This window comes from Herpailurus yagouaroundi, unplaced genomic scaffold (assembly GCF_014898765.1).
Source record: "Herpailurus yagouaroundi ecotype Mexico unplaced genomic scaffold, PumYag 196, whole genome shotgun sequence".
Classification (NCBI taxonomy): domain Eukaryota; kingdom Metazoa; phylum Chordata; class Mammalia; order Carnivora; family Felidae; genus Herpailurus; species Herpailurus yagouaroundi.
Window position 1 is genome coordinate 11,160,791 of NW_024412427.1, and position 19,613 is coordinate 11,180,403.

Here is a 19,613-nt window from a genome sequence, read left to right on the forward strand (position 1 = left end):
GGGTAGTTGTCAGTTTCCAACCTTAGTAGGTATTATATTCCCATACATTTGCTACTTTAAGTACAGAAACTCCAGGCTATTTACATATGTTCTATCATCATTTAAACTTAAAAATTTTTTTCTTAAGTTTATTTATTTAGCATGGGTGGGGGAGGGGGAGGGAGAGAGGGAGAGAGAATCCCAAGTAGGCTCCATACCATCAGTGCAGAGCCTGACGAGGGGCTCAAAACCATGAACCATGAGATCATGACCTGAGCTGAAACCGAGTCAGATGCTTAACCGACTGAGCCACCCAGGTGCCCCCACCATCATTTAAATTTTTAATTAAAAATCAGAGTTTTTACATCTTAAGATGAGTTCAGGGAGTTCTACACATTGTTATCACAAACTGGAGTGCATCCAATGCAGGCTTCCCATGTGTAAAGAAATCCCATTGCCGAGGGGACTCAGAGGCAGATGTTCATGAGTCATCTTGTTTTCCCTAAAGCCAGACTGAGCCTAAACCTTCCTTAGGATCTTGGGGGATCCTTTAAGGCAAACAAGAGGGTGTGTGAGAAGGACTAAGGGAAGAAAGGAGGGGGAGGTCTTCAAGACCTGCTCTGGAGCCAGACCACCTCCTTCCCCAGGGACAGGGCCCCTTCCCTCTTCTAGAAATCAGACTGTACCACCGGATAATCTAAGTTGACCAGACCGTCTTCCTCATTATCCTTTTTGGAGAAACTCAAGCCAGGACACAGGAAACTTAGACTTAGATTCCAGCCTAAAAAAGCCTGAGAACAAAGGAAGATAGATACCAGTGACTATACCTCACTTTCTTTAAATCAATCAATACTGATCCAAGGTCATTTTGCTCTGGTCCTATAATCACCCTCTCCTCAGGTGTTCTTCCTGAGTCCACAGGGACAGGGCAAACATGCTGTGGTTTCCTAGAAAATCAGTTTTCCTTGGAGATTTGGGGAAAACTATCTGAAAGGATTACTGCCATATTAAGACAAATATGGATATATTATGGAGTGGAAAATCCCTATCATCTTTCACTAAAAAGGGAGTGTTTGAAGAAATTTTGCTGAACCCTTATGAACTACACCCCTGGGCTCCCAAGGGTACATCTTTTACTCCCCTGACACCATTAAGGAAACTTCACTGGAAAATTCAGAGAGATATTTCTGCTAGATGGAAGACAAAGGTTACTTTTGGCGAATGAAGGACAATGAAGGGGGATTTCAAAGTTTATACTACACAGTTATCAATCTTTTCCCTCTTGTTTCCAAGGTAACAAAAAAGACAAAAAGAAAAACCTAATAAAAAATAAATACATGTGGTTTCTGAGGGGAAAAATCCCAGAGTGCTACCGGATGATGGGGCCCAGAGCCTCACAGAGTAGCAGGCATGTTCTGGGACCCACACACGAGTCTGAGGGAAGGCACACATTTACCCAGGATGTGGTCACTCAGGTAAACAGGACCAGTGGGGATTTCTCGGAAGAAGGTGCAGAAAAAACAGTTTCTGGAGTCTGAGACTCTGTCACAGTTGTGAGACCTAAGGCAAGTCATTCTCTAGACCCCAATTTCCTCATCTTTAATATGGCTTTCACACTGTCTGTAGCGTTTTGTGAGGATGATATAAGCCAAGGTATGTAACATACCTGGTGCATTCTGGGTACTCAACAAATATCACTCCTTTCCTATCCCCAGTGTAGTAGAAAAAAATAACCTTTTAAAACATTGGTGGCAGTGGGAAATGTTGAGAGGGATGGCTAGGGACAAGAGGCCCAGAAACCAGGGTACCAGTTATAAACAAGACTCAGTTCAGCATGTGTGGCCACAGGTGCAGTAAGGAGCAGGTCTCTCTGAACCATGGGCACAATCTGCCATCTCGGCCAGAGGCAGCACTGGGGCTCAGCAATTAGACCACGTGATTACACAGGAAGAGAGAGGCAGAGAGGCCTTTTCAACCTAGTGTTTAAAGACACACAGCAGGGTAAGCATTTCAGTTATTTTTAGTTAAAGAAAAACAGCCTTTTCCAAGGGTGACAAAGTGAGCTGAAGGTCAGAAGGAAGCAGGGTGTGGACTACTCAAAGCTCTTGCTCCAAAATCTGGAGATGAGGAAAGAAGGCCCACCCAAGAACTCAAGGGTGACTGGCCAGCAGAGGGACGACTTTGATGACTTTGGTCACTGGACTGGTCTAAGTAGGCTCAAAGGTGATTTCCACCTGCCAGTTGGTTGACATGCTTAACATTATTATTCTTGGGGGCTATTAAATTAAGGAATGATGCACGGAGCCAAGAGAGTGGCTTATTCAGTTGGATTCTGAATCACAATCAGGAAATAGTCTTTATCTGCAAAAGAGAAAAATGAAAAAATAAATCACTAAATGTAAAATGGGAGAAAACACACTAGAAAGGAAATCATCCAATCACCAACCATAAAAGGGGAGGGGAACAATAAAAAGCATCAATGCTCAGGCTACTTCCAACTTCTGGGGAAACAGAAGATGAACTTGCAAGTTTCCCTGAGGGTAGGGGTAGGGTTCCGGTAGGTGTGGCTGCTGGAGAGCAAGCCCCTCCTCCTACCTGGCCTTGCAATGTATTCTCTTTTCTAATCTTCACAGTACTGACAGGGAGGTAGGATTATCACCTCTGTTTTCTGGGTAGGAGAACTCAGGTTCAAAGACTTTAAATGAATTGCTTATGGCAGTGGTTCTCAAAAGAAAGGGCATCTGAATCACCGGCAGGGCTGGGCCCCATCCCTAGCCCTTTGGATTAGTAGATCTGGAGTGGAGCCCAAGAATTTGCATTTTTAATTAGGTTTTTAATTTTAATTAGGTTTTTAATTTTAATTACAGGATGGTTAAAATAATTTGCATTTTTAACAAGTTCCCAGGTGATGCTGATGCCGCAAGTTCTGGGACAACCACTGGTTTAGGAATACCCAGCTAGTTAGTGTCAAAAATGGAATTCCAAACTCAACCCTACTGGTTTTGGGTTAATGTCAGTTCTATCACAAGCTCAGCTGCTGGCCTTCAAGAGTCTTCTGGATGAGGAAAATTTCAAGGGCACCAGGTCAAATGGAGCCAAAGGTATCTCAATTCTAGTTCTGGGGATCCAGCCCGGCAAGGAAGAATGTCCACATGAAATCACAGTTAGTCCAAGCTCTCAGGGGTGAGCCTGACTGCTCTTCATATCATAGAAACAAAAATTGGAGAAGCAGGGTGTTTCAACATTGCCCACTTAACCAAACCACAAACATTTACTAAGGCTTCCATGTGTCTAGCCCCGGGCCAACCCCTTCTCATATGGTACCTCAGTAAATCACTCTGTGAGACAGATACTAGTGTTTTCCATTTCATTGAGGCTCAGAGAGTGAAATGACTTGCCCAAGCCAAGGCAAAAATGCAGAGCTGGGTAGCTAGGTAGCTAGCTGGGTTTGACCCAGATAACACTGAACGCTTCTGATCTGCCCTCTGCTGAACAAGGGAGAAATGGCAGGACCTTGGCCTTGTTTGCTTTGTGTGTGCTGATTCAAGCCTAAAGTTTGCTTCTTCCCATGACAACAGACTGTTGCAGATAGGAGGCAACAGATTTTACAAGATTAATAATAATTTCATGGCTAAGTAATCTGTATAAGTTAAATCACTTAAAAATATAAACAGAAATAATTAACAAGTCACCAAGAGAAAGAGACACAATTAACAATACTACAGTCTTTTTTCCAAATAATCAAACTCTAAATTCAATACTATCACTATAAGAGCTTTGTGGGAAGCAGAGTGTTAAAGCTTGATTATGCTGCATTAACTTGGCTTTATATTAGTTAGGTTAATAAATGAAAACCAAAGTCTGTTTTTTTAGTCTTTTCACATGGGCTATTCTTGGCCAGGATGGGATGAAATTTGGTACACATATGGAGGGCCAGACGGTCTGAAACTATCTTTGCTATTTGTGGTCTGGGAGGCAGCTTCTCAGTCTGATCAACGAGAAAGATGAGGTGGAAGAAGGGGACAGTGGACTTCCTTCCTGGGCAGCGCTCCTCCAAGTTGTTCCCAAGGTGTGGGGTGGGGTGCTAATTACAGTCTCAGAAGGACCCACCTCAAACATGCGGCAACTAGGCCTGTTCTAGGCTGGGGGCTGTCCCTGTGGGGCTTGTGCTCTGCGGAAATCCTAACGCATTCTGGCTCTAATGCTTTAGAGGCTCCTGCCCTGCCCTCCCCGCCCCCTCTCCCCACCACGTATTTTTGCCATATCAAAGTGGGTGTGTCAAGGTATCAAATCATTGGTTTTCATCCTAAATACCATGTCCCACAGACATTCCTGACCCTCATCCCCCACTGGTGACCCCACCTCTTACTCCCACAGTGGGGTGTCAACAATGGAGGGAGATCTAGGGAGTCATTCGTATATTTATTAATCAATTATGTGTTAAATGTATACTATGTGCTTACAAATCTCTGTTCTCTTGGAACTGTGTAGGCGGGGAGACAGACTTAAAATACAGATAAGCAGGCTGGTTGGCTAAATGAAAAGGCAAGATGGAGCACTGGTAGCAGCAGGATGGCTGGAGAAGTGGTGAGGGTGTTCAGAAGGAACTTTCACTGTGTTTAAGGCAAGCTCAAGAAGTCACACACCTCTCCAGTATAAAGGAATGTGAGGCACTGTCAGAGTGTGAGTGTCAGACAGAGTGAGCGAGCGAGCGAGAGTGAGAGGGTGTGCACATCTTCCCTGCAGGCCTCTGTGTGTTGCTTAGGAAGGGTCCAGCCACTCCATCCTCACCTCCACTGACAGGGCTGAGAGGCTTCTGGGCCTGTGAACCCCAAGAAGAACCTCTAACGTGGGAGTTGCCAATCCTGGACTCAAGTAGCAACTACACCCGTTAACTCTGAATGCCTTTGGGTCCTTAAGGGCAAGTTGAAGATGCCTTTGCAGCCAAGCTGAGAATGGACAGTCAGGAGCTTCCAGATGACTCTGTGGGTCCAGAGAAGACATTCTCAGAAGCTTTAAGTCAAGAGAAATTGTCCATGGAGAATCTAATTTGGAAACCACATCATTTGTCTTTGCCTCACAATGTGTGCCCTCACGTGGGCACAAAGTCTACTCTGACACACAGGGTCAACAGAGACCATTCCTAGCCTAACTTTTAGGGATGTGGAGGTTTGTGTAGCCATACAACATGAAATCTTGGGACGGATCTGAGTTCAAATATTTCTGAGCCTTTCTGCCTCACCCAAAGCCGACCCCTCAATCAATGGGGTGTCTCAGGGGACGAGAGCAGTATAATACTCTACTTGATGCTTTACAGATGTGAAAATCGGGGTTCAGACTTTGGTTGATGTAAAGTCACACTCAAGGGGAAATAGCTTCTGTCTGCTGCAATCTGGTTTTCCTCACAGAACCAGAGCATCATAATAGGTTGGCAAGTGATGCATTAGACACTGATTAAACTGATACACAGTGTATGGCATGTTTTTGGAATAAATGCCACTGAAGTGATCTTATGTTCTCTGTTATCAACCAGCTCTGTCCCCACCCCTCTAGGGAGTGTCCCAGGGAGACTGTGGGCCCCTGTGACTCGGCCAATGGTTCTCTCCTTTGTATCCTTTCAAGTAGCAGAACTGGGCCAGAACAGGCTTGGGAACAGAACCAACATTGCTCTGCTACTTGGGTGGCTGACCCCACATCAAGTTACTCCAGAATTCTGCAGCCAGCCTCCCTGCCACTTGTGTTGCCAAGCCAAGCCCAAGGACCTTCAGCATCCCTAGCCTCCCTATTTCCCTCCTTCATCTAGAACCCGGTCACAATCATACCACCTTCTTGCCTTTAGAACTCTCACAGGGTCAAGTCCACACAGCTGAGTTTGGTGTTTGACACCTCTTGACCAAATGTCCTACCTCTCTTTCTTCATACACATATACTGATGGCCTGGATGAGCTATACAAGCATCATCGCGTGCACACCTAACTCCTGCACACTCACAACTATGTGGCTCACCCAAAAAAGACAGAGGGAGGGAGAGAAGAAACAATATAAAAATAGTCCTGGAAAATCAATCTGTCTACCACCCCAGTCTGTAAATGTGAGTGAGGTGATGTAGGCCGGGACAGGCGGCCCTGATATTCCCTCCTGCGGTCCCAGTCCTTGTGGGCTTCTCCCAGGAGCATCTCATCATGTGCAAATGATCCTCAAGGCACAGGTACTGTTTGTACGCACAGCTCCTAAATGCAGACCAAGCACTGCATGAGAAACAAAAGCAGCAATCTGTTCCAATGCTGGAGGAAAAGCTGACCATACGGGGCCCAGAAAGACAGAACTGAGGGATGGGCTGACTTTATTTAATGTTTATTTTTGAGAAAGCGCGAGCAAGAGAGGGGGAGGGGCAGAAAGAGAGGGAGACAGAGGATCCAAAGCAGGCTCTGTGCTGACAGCAGGGAGCACGATGCAGGGCTTGAACTCATGAACCGTGAGATCATGACCTGAGCCAAAGTCGATGCTTAACCTACTGAGCCACCCTGGCATCCTAGGACTATACTTTAGAAGTGGGCAATTTAACTTTTTTTCAAGGATAAAATGACTGTACGTATTTTTACCTTATGCTTTGAATTTTAAATCACTAAATTCTTTTTCCTTCAAACACAGCTTTCCCACCCCTCCAACTTGCTTACACTCTTTCTTGTGCCTTCTAGATTTAGCTCGAATGTTCCCTCTTCTGGGAAGACCTAATCATACCTTCCTCTATGTTTCATGAGATCACGATTCCTCTCTGTGTCCTAGAATCTAGTACAGGGTCTGGTCTAGAGTAACAGTGAATAAGTATTTGTTGGGGATGCCAACCAGAGACTGGCCAGGCAGTGAGGCATATTACCTCTGAACCTTCAACTCTTCAGTCCTTTCCATGGCACCTGTGGAGACAGCAATGTGCCAAGCCTTCCTGATAAGCGGCACAGAATATGCTGTGACAGTCTGCTCCCAAGTGGGAATACGGAAGACCTCTTACCTGGTGCAACCATAATTTCATTTTTCTTGGAGCGAATTCGAAGAAAGGTGAGGTCATTCTGGGGGTCGATTTCACGCACGGTGCTCCGGGCCTTCAAGATGAAGTTATGCATGAGGTTGGCATACTGTGTGGTGGTGGGATTGTCCATGGTGCTCTTGATGGGAATGCCTGAGGGAGAGCAGAGACTGAACAGGATGTTGAAGCCCTTTTCTGCCCAGCTCCCAACACTGCACCCTTAATTCAAGAGTACTGGACTGACAGTTAACAATCAATGCCAGTATTTACTGAGGGCTTGACAGGCACAGTGCTGAGCACTTTAACTATGGCAGTGCCAGTCCCCAGAACTACTACTGGAAGAACACCATCTTCACTCGCCAATGAAGCAACAGAAGCTCTGAGCGGTCACACAGCAGATAAGCAGTGGGGCTAGGATTCAAATGTAGGCCTGTGGGCTCTGCTGCTGGGTTCCTCTTTTCTTGGCACTGTCTTGACTGGCTTCTAGCAATAAAAGGAGAGACTATCATTCAGAACATTTAGAACCTGAACAAGGAGGGCAGCTCTTACAAATTGGTAAATATTGAAAAGTAGGAAGAAGAAAAAGGTCAGCTTGTGCCAAGACATTACCATCTCTAGTGTTTTGATCCAGTTCCCACCAATGGAGGCTTTGGGCCCAGTTGTAAACACATTGTCTATACACATGATTGTGCCCCTCAAATTTAAGCCTGTTTCTCTGTCTGCATATATACTTGTAAACAGCATTGCTATTGCTTTCAAAGAGCCCACAAATGGACCTTCCACAGAGTTAATCATTCCTCTATTGTTGGTACACAGGCTGGATTTTTTTACTTAATTACTAAGCAGCGAACACCATTGTGTACGAAGCCTTTTCTGTTTTGAGGATTGTTTTCTTGCAATGAACTATTAAATGGACCTCTTTTACTAGACAGTGCCTATTGTCATGGAGGTGAAGAATCGGGCTCAGCCTGAGCCACCTCAGGACACAACTAAATCATCAGGTATCTATGAATCACCGTGACATATTAGCAGGTTCCAATGAGGAGGCCTTAAGTGCCCACAGCTGACAGGCACTTGTGGGGAATATGGCACAAGTGGCTCCTCACATGTAAGTGGCTAGATTTGGGGGCTGACAACCCTGCTGATCTGGCCCACAAGTGACCAGCTTAAAGACTGGCCAAAGGCAATCACCCTCAGGCCTTCTCACAGGTGGCAAGAAACTGGTCCAATCTTTTCTTCTTAGGGAGCAGGAACATGAGATTGGGCAGAAGAGGACATAGTGGCAAGAGAGGCAGCTGAGTCAGAGAGACTGCTTTGAGCGAAGTGAAGTCATGAAGACAGACCATAGTGATCACTTGCCTTTAAGGGACGAGAGGGTGCTTGCTTCGGCAGCACATATGCTAAGGGACAAGAGGACTAGATCACTAGCGCTGCTACTGGATCCTGGATGACAACAATGTGCCCACCAGGGCACCTGGAGACCTCACTTCATAGCGGACTGTCCCGAGGATGTCCTATGAGCAGCTACGGTGATGACTGAGTAGAAACTCTGACCTGGACAAATACCCTGGGCTCTGTCTCTTCATAGCTATGTGGCCTCAGACATGTGACTTAACCTAAAACTCTATTTCTTCATCTGTAAAATGATACTTGTGCTGTGAGGATTAAATATGGCTAATTCATTTAAGAATATTTAGGAAAGAGAGTACAAATGTAATAAATGTTGATTTGTTATCAACATCACCACACAATAAATCCCATCCCCACCCAGGGTACTTGAAGGGCCAGTATCAAGGCCTGGCAAAGTCTGCATGATCAAACCTCTTATCCTTCTCTTCTTATATACCACAAGGCCACCTTCTTTCAGGTTTCTCTGCCTGGAACTTTCCTTCCTTCCTCATTCTTTTGTGATTCCCACTGATTCCTCAGGTTTCCATTTTCTGGTGTATCTACAGATGTGGCCAATGCCCCTATTTTACCATCCCACATGATTTTCCGTTGGAGCATTTTCTTTGGAGTTTGACACCTCACCATTATGGAAGTGATCATTATGACTATAAACTTCCTGGGGGTCAGGACCAGGTCTGCTACACTCACCATTGTCCTTAAAGAGACTCCATTAAGCATTTATTGCTGGTGACAAATGAGTGCTCTCAAGGGCTTCTTTCAGCAATTCAAATACTGTCATGATTTTTATCACATTTCTACTAAGTGAGAGGTGTATGAAGGAGACAAGAAACTACTTGATGGCTCACTTTAAAAACAAAAGAAAACATTAGAGGTGGTGAGGGGGCAGAACAGGGACCAAAACTGGGGAGAATTTCAAATAAGGATAAGAGATTAAGTCCAGATTCAGACAGTGTCAGAACTGCGGACATCTCAAAGATAGCCTAATGATTAGGTCGCCTGCTTCAAGCTTCTTCCTTTACAAATTGGGACTGTGCACTCTGCAGAAGTAGCTGGTCACAAGGGAGCAGGATTTCTAACCTGGGGCTCAGATCTGTCAAGACCAACGTTGTATAACCAGATATTCCCACCAAACCCAGCCTCATCAATCAACAATAAAGAACATTAACGATATTTAACAGAGGCAGTAGCCCCTCACCTTATCTGCGGTATCACTTTCCATGGTTTTGGTTACCTGCATCAACTCTGGTCTGAAAGCAGATGATTCTCCTGATCAGGTCAACAGTGGCCTACCACTACGTCACAATGCCTATATGTCATTCACCTGACTTCATTTCATCACGTAGGCAATTTTATCATCTCACATCATCCCAAGAAGGGTGAATACAGTATAATACGATATTTTGAGAGAGACCATATTCACCTAACTTTTATTATAGTATAGTGTTATAGTTGTTTACTATTAGTAATTGTTAACCTCTTACTGTGCCTAATTTACTAATTTAACTTTATCACAAGTGTGTACATGTAGGAAAAAACCACAGTGTACATAGGGTTCGGTACTATCCCGGTTTCAGGCATCCACTGGGGGTTTTGGAATGTACCCCCCCCCCCAACCACAGACAAGGTGTGTGGGGGGACTACTATTTATTAAGCACCAACTACATGTCAACATTGTTCTAGGTACTGGGGATACAGTAGTGAACACAAGAGAAAAATTTCTAATCTCATGAAGCTTACACATTTGAGTCTTTTATGTTGCCCCGTGTGGGTAGCAGCAGAAGATGGCAGGTGGTCTGACCAGGTACAAATGGAATGAAATATTCCTTAAGTTCTTGGCAATTTTGCTTAAATTCACACTTTTATTGTGAAACAGTTAAATATGGCCAACTCAGAGAAGTCAAAAGCTAGTGGCAGGTGTTTGGCAAGTGACTAGGATAAGGGTGTGTCATGAGTTCAGGGCCAAAAGCAATCAGTCTGGACTGGAGTGATCAGGAAAGGCATCCTGCAAGAAGAGGCCCCTGAGTTGAATTATGGGGGTAGGAAAACCCTACAGGGGATAATAGGAATCCCTAACTAATCATCCTTTTTTTTTTTAACTGTTTATTTTTGAGAGAGAGAGAGAGAGACAGAATCCGAAACAGGCTCCAGGCTCTGAGCTGTCAGCACAGAGCCCAACGCGGGGCTCGAACTTGGGATCGGCGAGATCATGACCTGAGCTGAAGTCAGATGCTCAACTGACTGAGCTACCCAGGCACCCCCCTAACTAATCATCCTTAATGGAAGCTTCCAGAAAGCTTAAAGGCTCTATAGAGCAGTGAGTTCTGACCATCTCCATTCACAGTTGGCTGACCTTGGGCAGGTCATCAGCTCTGGGTTTCTCATATGAAAAATGGGCAATACCCCTGCCTGGCAGGGGCACTGTGTGAAATGTAAATGAGGACTAAAGTGGGAGCTCTGTGAATGGGACACAAATTAAAAATAAATACATACACATGATAATTTTAACATTTATATGGCATTTACTATACATCAGGTACTGTTCTAAAAGCTTCCCTGGAAGGTAGTATAATTATCCACATTTTACAGATGAGGAAACTGGAACAGAAAGGTTAAATGACTAGCCCAAGATCACACATCTGATAAGTAGAGTCAGGATTCAAACCTATGCAGTCTGGTTCTGTGTTCTATATTCTTAGTCACTAGGCAATACTGCCACATTCGTTTATGAAAAAGAAGTGCTCATTAGTATCCAAAAGGTAAGCAGTTGAGGCTCTATTTTCCCAATGAAAAAGCTCAAGTTTTGAGACCATTTTAAGGTAAGAATGAAGGTTGTGGTTTGCAAATACTGATGGAGGCCTGTTCCTTCCCCATTTGGGGAACAACCCCGGGAGCTGTTCCCTACCCATTTGGGGTCAAAAATGTCCAGTCCAAGGGGCACCTGGGAGGCTCAGTCAGTTAAGTGTCTGCCTTTGGCTCAGGTCAGGATCTCATGGTTCGTGAATTCGAGCCCTGAACTGGGATCTCTGCTGTCAGCATGGAGCCTGCTTTGGATCCTCTGTCTCCTCTCTCTGCCCTGCCACTGAGTGTGCATGCTCACTCTTGCTCTCTTTCGCAAAAATAAGTAAACTTAAAAAAAATGTCCAGTCCAAGAAAGAAGAAAGTCTCTCTCGGGGTGATACACAAATGGTCTTTTAGGTCTTGGAGTAAGAAACACCCAGAAGAAACTACCTCAATCAACCATTCCACTTATGGCAGTTGAGGTCTGAAGAGGGGAAGAGGAAGTGCCAGGTCCTCCAGCTGATCAGTGTCAAACTTGAACTGGGACCTGCACCTGCTTCCACAATGTCCTGAGGGCTCCCACCATGCTGCCTGCTTCGATTGCAGGGTATAATTAGAGTCTGACAAAGCTGGAGAGCATGTACTGCCTAGTTCTAGGCTGGCCAGGGTCTGACAACTTGGAAAACAACATTTTTTTTTTTTTTAACTTTTATTTTAGAGAAAAAGAACACAGAAGCCTGAGTGTGAGTGGGGGAGAGGGGCAGAGGGAGAGAGAGAACCCCAAAGCAGGCTCCATGAGCAGCATGGAGCATGAGGTGGGGCTCGATACCACAACCCTGGGATCATGACCTGAGCCGAAATCAAGAGTCAGATGCTCAACCGACTGAGCCACCCAGGTACCCTGGAAAACAATATTCTTTTATTTTCTTTTTTTAATTTTTAATGTTTATTAATTTTTGAGAGAGAGAGAGAGAGAGAGAGAGAGAATCCAAAGCAGGCTCCAGGCTCTGAGCTGTCAGTGCAGAGCCTCATGTAGGGCTCGAACCCACAAACTGCGAGACCATGACCTGAGCCGAAGTTGGACACCTAACCAACTGAGCCACCCAGACACCCCTGGAAAACAATATTCTGAGGACATGCCACTTTCACTTTTTCATTCTTGATGACTTTCATTTTGCTCTATTATGTAGGCATTATTGAGAATTCTCCCCTTTCTAAAAACAAGGCCTAGAATGATAATGTATCCATGCAGGGCTCTCAAGAAGTCCCAAACAAATCAGAGTTGACTAAACGCTGATCGGGGGAGCCCAGCCGGGCCGACCCTGGGCATGGCCTGGGCCACAGACCAGCAGCTACTCTGATCCTTCACAGTACAGTGTATGAGAATGCAAGTACATTCAGACAGACTTGAAATGAAACCTTGGCTCTGTAATGGCAGGCAAATCAATTAAATGTCTAGACTCCATGTTCTCCACTACAAAATGGAGACAACAGGGCTGCCTTATGGAACAAATGAAACAATATGTTTATAAAGCACCAGCCTGTGGCCTGGCATGAAACAAGCGTGTGATAAATGTTAGTCCATCGTAGCTTGGGAAAATTAGTAACTGTACTCTTTGGGATGTTTAAAAAAAAATGCTATAGAAGAGGAGGGAAAAGCTATAGGCCAGAGTATTATCTAGCAAAAAAGCAGAAACAGGGGTGTCTGGCTGGCTCAGTCGGTAGAGCATGTGACTCTTGATCTCTGGGTCATGAGTTTGAGCCCCACACTATGGGTAGAGTTTACTTCAAAAAAAAAAAAAAAGTAGAGGGGCCCCTGGCACTTAAATGGCTCAGTTGGTTGAGCATCCGACTCTTGATTTTGGCTCAGGTCATGATCTCACAGTTTTTGTGGGTTCGAGCCCCACATCTATCTCTGTGCGGATGGTGCAGAGACTGCTTGGGATTCTCTCTCTCCCTCTCTGCCCCTCCTCAACTTGCGTTTTTTTTTCTCTGTCTCTCACAAACAAAATAAATAGAAAACTTTTTTAAAAAGTAGAAACAATATAAATGGGGGATGTCTGATAAACATTGAACTGGTAGTTAAAAAATTTGGTCATGTAAATTATGAAGGAAAAAAGCCAAAAAACAACCTTATGAATAAACATGCAAAAGAGTAAGAGAAGACATACCTGTACAAGGGCTAAAAAAAAGCATGGCACATTAAAAAGTATGATCTGTTAGGGCAGTGGGACTGAGTGAATTTTTACTTTTTTAAACTTTGGAATTCCAACTATAGTGCTGGGACACTGGAAATATTTTAAAAAGGGTAAAAATTAGATCCCATACATGAAGGGGCTTAGTAAACAGTGTCAGGCTGTATTTGGGCTGTTTTCTGGGGGTCTGCCTGTGTGCAGGTCATAGCCAAAGGGAGGGGGTACCTTCTGTGTTCACCACGATGATTCCCTGTACTCCCTTCTGGCTCTGAAGTCGCTTAAGTGTCTCTTCCACCTCTGCCTGCCAGAGAGAACAAGACCAAAGTTAAGAAGGGCCAGTAAGACTGGATTAATTCCCTCACACTCCTGGCAAATGAATCATATATTTGTCTTCCAATAACAAACAACACCCAGGCACTAGGCACCTCCTCAAAGCCCCCAGGCTTGTTCGGAGTGGTCCCTAGGCCATTTCCAGCACTTAAACCCCAGCATGGGGCGGGGCTACTCCAGGCCCTTTGCCTATCAGGCACTATTTTCCCTCCCTGCTTAGCTGTTTGGGAGCAGAATATAAATACCATTCTTGGAGTATAGAGGCATCCATGACTCACATATTTGGTACACCTTAGGAAAGGACTCTGGTGATTTGAAAAAAACCCAAACAGTGGTGTCTTAACAGGAAGGGGACTAAGTTGTCACTTGTGGCCCAAACAGCACAACTGAAAACATTCTAAAGAAGAAAAGTGACTCCATTGAGAAGAAAAGCTAGTAAAAACAAGATACAAAGGGCCAGTCAGATGTCTGTGGCTGGATACTCCCTTTGCATGCTTTTGGCTTCCATGATCTTACTTGCTTTCTGCCTCCACCAACTGCCTGCAGAGCACCACTGATAAGTGCCCCCTCCCCTTTTTCTTTTGTCTCTCAACCTCCTACCATCCCAACCATAAAAGAAGGCTGATGCCAAAGTTCGGGGCTCAGGCTTTGGAGGTGACTCTGCTGGGCTGGCATCAGTGCAAAATAAACAGTCTTTTCTGATTCCCTGAGCGCATGTCGCTTGTCTCTTCCAGGGCACCAAGTATTTGCTCTAACACCATGAGGATAAATTCAGTGACTTAATAAGCTAGCATCTGAGAGTGTAACACATGGCACACAGCCTGGGGAAGGGGCTCATTAATCCTGATTCTCCAGAAACTAGCACATGGCATTTGGGTCCTCACCCTGCCATGCCAGGCTTTCTATATGATCACTCCTATCTCTTTTACCTTTCCTTCAACTCTCCATCTCCATTCCCATACCTATCTCTACATCTTTTTTACCCTAACAAAGAAATCCAACAAATTCTTCTAGGCCATTTAAGACATCACCTCATCCATGAAGCTTTTACTGATCCTCAACTCAGGGGAGTCTGCCCATTTCTGACTCCCCAAGCTCTTGACTAGAAATGCATTAGGTACTGGTTTACTTAGAGTTTCTACAATGCTCTGCAGAGTTAGGTGCTCAATAAACAGCTGCTTAACTGAACTGCGCCTGTTTCTGTGGATGGAAACTGGCCTTCAAGTGTGCTTGTTTTTAGGAGGCTCCTTCCAGACAGGTCCAGAATCCAGTCAGAAGCTACTCAAAGGCTGAGTTGGGACTATGTTGAAAACAGAGGCTCCATCCGCCTAAAAAAAGTGGTTCCCCACCCCCAAGGGCTAATGGGTTGGCCTGAAGAGGAGGAGCTTCTAAACAGTAGATGGACATAGCACAATGAAGTATTGTTTTTCTAGTAGGCATAAGACTGACAATCCAGTCACTACCACCCACTCCCCAATGATATAAGAATACTCAAATGCTGGAGAGAAGGGCAAACAAGTTCTTCCTACAAAATGGCAAATAGCCTGAAGCCTCATAAATCTGGAGCCTGGGTAAAAGGACAGGGCTAGCTCTGTGGATTTGAGTACAATGTAATGGGTCATGCATGTATGAGGTCATAATTCATTCAACAGACTTTCACTGAGCTCCTATTAAGTGCTATTCTGGAGAGGAGGGGTAAAGTGTGATAGTGGTAAATATTACACAGTACTCAACCTGACCTGGTAACTTTCCTGAAATTCATCCTAAGGAAATAACTTAAAGGAAGAATACAACAATACTGCAGTGACACCTTGCAGTAGCAAAAAGTAGAAAGAGCCAAAAATGCCCAATCATTAGGAAAAAAAGCCAAATAAACAATGGAATGTCCATTCATACGAATTTAACACACAAAAATAACAATGGTGATCAGAATATTTATAACACCACAAAAGTATGACATAACATTAAGAGAAAGCAGCTAAAATGCAAAAATAAAGTGCTTGATGATGGCAACCATATGAAAATTAGAGAGTTAGGGGGCGCCTGGGTGGCTCAGTTGGTTAAACGTCTGACTTCGGCTCAAGTTGTCATCTCACCATTCGTGAGTTCAAGCCCCACATTGGGCTCTGTGCTGACAGCTCAGAGCCTGGAGCCTGCTTTGGATTCTGTGTCTCCCTCTCTCTCTCTGCCCCTCCCTAGCTCGTTCTCTTTCTCTCAAAAATAAATAAAAACATCAAAAAAAATCAGAGAGTTAGGACTTTGAAAAAAATAAGAGCCACATTGAGAGCAGGAAATTATAGATAAGGTTTTCTTTCTTCTTTTTTTTTTTCAAAACAGACTCTTTTTCTTCTCATATGTTGTTTCTACTTAAAAACATTATTTAACCCTTCTCCGTGCATCCAAGAAAGAGATCTCTAACATGGAGACCACAGGGCTCTGACATACTCAACATCGACAGCCCAGCCAATCTGCAATCAACCTAGAGAAGGGAAAGAAAGCTAAAATCAAAGATGTCAGAATACAGGTCTGAAATATCCCCTGGAGACTACAAAGTGGGGCTGAAATGAAAAAGATGAATTATTTCATGACTGTTATACTTCAGCCCCACTTCAGGTATATGGGTACCTTCTATGTGCCAGACATTGTTTTAGGTCTGGGGATGCTGTAGTGAACAAAATCTAACAAAAAACCCATGCCTTCATGAAGCTGACATGGAGGGAAGAGCAGACATTAAACAAAGAAATAAGTGAAGTATAAATGTCAGATATAGTAGGGAAGGGGCATCTGGAATGCAAGGACTGATGGCAATTTTAAATAAGTGTCAGCAAAGTCCTCACTAAGGTGATAGTTGAGTAGAGATCTGAAGAAAATGAGGGAGCTAATGTGGATTTCTAGGGAGAGTGTTCCAGGCAATGTGAAGAGCAAATACAAGAGCCCTGAGATAGCATGTTCCAGGGCCCAAAGGAACCAGTGTGGCTGAAGTGCAGTGAGCAGCAGGTGACCAGATGAGAGAGATCAGAGAGGCAGCCATGGTCAGATTAGATTTCAGTGGGCTTGGTAGACCACAGCAATGAATGGTTTTTAATGAGGATGATATGGGGAGCCACTAGCAGGCTCTGACATGAGGAATGACAAGATCTGTTTCAAAAGAATGGCTCCGGTTGCTATGTGGAGAAAAGACTGCAGGGGGCAAGCACGGCCTGTCTGGGCCCTGGCCTGTGCTGCTCTCTCTGAAGGAAGCAACCTTTTCTCCCTGACTCACTGCTTGATGTAACTAACTCCCAGCTCTCTGGACTCAACTCATGAGCCTCCTGCCCCTCTTCTGGGCACCCTTGGCACCCCACCTTCACAGCACTTACCACAATGAGATGTAACTATCTGTGTGCTAAACCCAAAGCACCCCAGGAACAGGGACCTAGACTTTATAATCCCACTATTCAGCACCATAAAGACTCAATAAATACTTAATTAGTAAATAAAAATCACTTCTACAACTACGTTTTACAAAAATCAACCTTTTTAAGTATAGGAGGGGAGACATGGCCTTACAGTACCCAAGGTAAACAAGAGCTAGGGTTTAGGTGGTCCTAAGTTTAATGAGAACCTGCCACTGAGATCTGGCTTCTTAAAAAGTAAACACACCAATTATGCATTGACCTGCTCAGTAGATCAGATACTGGGATAAATGTTTTCAGACACCTCTCTCATCTGAACCATTCGTGGTTACTATGATCTTCATTTTACAATGAGGAAATGGAGATTCAGAAAGAAGAGTTTTGCCCAAAGATCTGTAGCAGGTCAAGAGAAGAGCTGAATATACCACTGACCACAACTGATAAGGTCCTTGCCCTCAGGGAGCTCACATTCTGGCAAAAAGATGTTCAAAAAACAAGTAACCAAGATTACTGCAGGGTAGAGGGACGGGGCTGGGCAGGGTGCAGGAGAATGCTACTTTGGCTAGTACCAGGAACACCTGAGGATGTAATCTTTAAGCCAAGAACTAAATGATGAGAAAGAAGAGCACTCCAGGCAAAGGACTGAAAGCAAAAGCAGTGCAGGGAACAAGTTTGGCATGTTCAAGGAATAAAGAGGACTGGTATTGCCAATGTTTTCCGACTCTTTACTAATCTGATATGTACAAATCATATAACAGAAAGTCAACTTATTTTCATTTTTAAGAATTATCAGTGAAGTTGAAATGAACTTTACTGTTTACATCTCTCCATTTTGAGTCTTCTGATTTTTTCCACATTTCTATTGATTTTCAAAAACTTCGTATGTTAGAAACATTAGACTTTTGTCCATCACATAAATTACACTTCCCTCCCTTTTTCACTTAATCTTCTGATTTTCTTCAATAATCAGAAGTTTAAAAATTTTTACATAGTCAAATTAAATAAAAATAGTTTTCTGTAAGACTAGAGAAAAGCTTTTCCAACTTGACCCCAACCACCAGGATGGGGCTAGGCCTGGATGAGTGGGGACCATGAGGTCTAGAGGGGTCTCCAGGAGACACAGGGCACCAATTACCTACCTGGGTTCAGGAGAAACTGCTTAAAACAAACCACAAGTTCAGCCCTAAAAGAGCGAAGAAGAAAAACAAATGATGCCCCAAAGCCACAAGCAGAAACAGGGACATTTACAGATGGGAAAGGACAGTCCTAGGCAGGCATCCCAGTCATGCCACCTCTAGCTCAAAGTTTGTTGTTTCTGCAGAGCTAGCCAACTGGTATCAGAAATATCTGACTGGATATGCAGTCCCCCAGGGTTGACTTACATCTCCAACTTCCTGTCCTAGAGAGAGCCCAACTGGTATCCTCAGCATCCTGGGTAGTAGGTACTACTAACATGGTGTCTGTATGTTCTTTAGTTCCCAGGTGCATGTTGCTGACAGATGGAAAAACAAATAGCAGTAAAACTCCAGGATTACTTGTTAGTTCAGCCTGGTAGCAATAACTATCTGAAGCAAATAGTTAACAAAGAAACCGTGACCAATCTGACTACTAAGCATAAACATTTTAATTTGTATAAAACAAAAATGAATCAAAAGGACAGAAAAACATGTGCATCTGATATAACAAAAGAGTAATTCCAAAATATCATACAAAATGACTAAGAAAAATAGAAAGTCTAGCGCCTGGATGGCTCGGTCAGTTGAGCGTCGACTCAATCTTGGCTCAGGTCATGGTCTCATGGTTCATGAGATTGAGCTCTGTGTAGGGCTCTGCACTATCTGCTTGGGATTCCCTCTCTCGCTCTTTCTTTGCCCCTCCCCTGCTCATGCGCTCTCTCTCTCTCACAGTAAATAAATAAGCTTAAACAAAAAAAATCTAAAAGTTAAGTGGGCACTTGTGATGAGCACTGGGTGTTGTAAAAGTTAAGTGGGCCAAAAGGATACTAGTAAAAAATACACCTAAGAGAAAATACAACCATACAGAAAAATGTTCACTGTTTCCTATAAATAAAAAAATGAAAAATTATAGCAATGCTGAAGTATCTTTTTAAATGCTGGCAGTTATGGCAAACCTGGTACAAAGGCAATCTGACCTTTTGGTAAAGCCACAGAACAACACTACTGCAAGACCCATAAGTGTGTTGGTCCAGTGGCCTCAGAAATTCTTTTCCTGAGAATTTCTCCTAAGGAAATAATCTAAATTTTTCAAAAAGAAAAACAGGGGCACCTGGGTGACTCAGTCATTTAAGTGTCTGACTCTTGATTTCGGCTCAGGTCCCCATCCCAGGGTTGTGGGATCAAGCCATCCATCTGGCTCCATGTTGGAATGTGGAGTCTGCTTAAGATTCTCTCTTCCCCTCTGCCCCTCCCCTGCCTTGTGCTCTCTAACATAACATAACATAACATAACATAACATAACATAACATAACATAACATAACATAA

General features: G+C 44.0%; 1 protein-coding gene across 2 annotated transcripts in view; it reads right to left on the reverse strand.

The window, feature by feature from the left end:
- Positions 1–1,981: 1,981 nt before the first annotated feature.
- The window catches only part of DYNLRB1 (dynein light chain roadblock-type 1), a 20,160-nt gene continuing 2,528 nt past the window's right edge, over positions 1,982–19,613 (reverse strand). Inside the window, exons 1-4 of one of the 2 annotated variants that reach the window (XM_040447283.1) lie at positions 18,494–18,556; positions 13,612–13,687; positions 6,989–7,156; positions 1,982–2,340 (exon numbers count right to left, since the gene is read on the reverse strand). In XM_040447283.1, coding sequence (XP_040303217.1) covers positions 2,297–2,340; positions 6,989–7,156; positions 13,612–13,687; positions 18,494–18,541 — 336 coding nt within the window. In that variant the 5' untranslated portion in view covers positions 18,542–18,556 and the 3' untranslated portion in view covers positions 1,982–2,296. Of the gene's footprint in view, positions 2,341–6,988; positions 7,157–13,611; positions 13,688–18,493; positions 18,557–19,613 lie in introns of those variants that run through there. The other variant, XM_040447284.1, reaches the window with a different exon arrangement.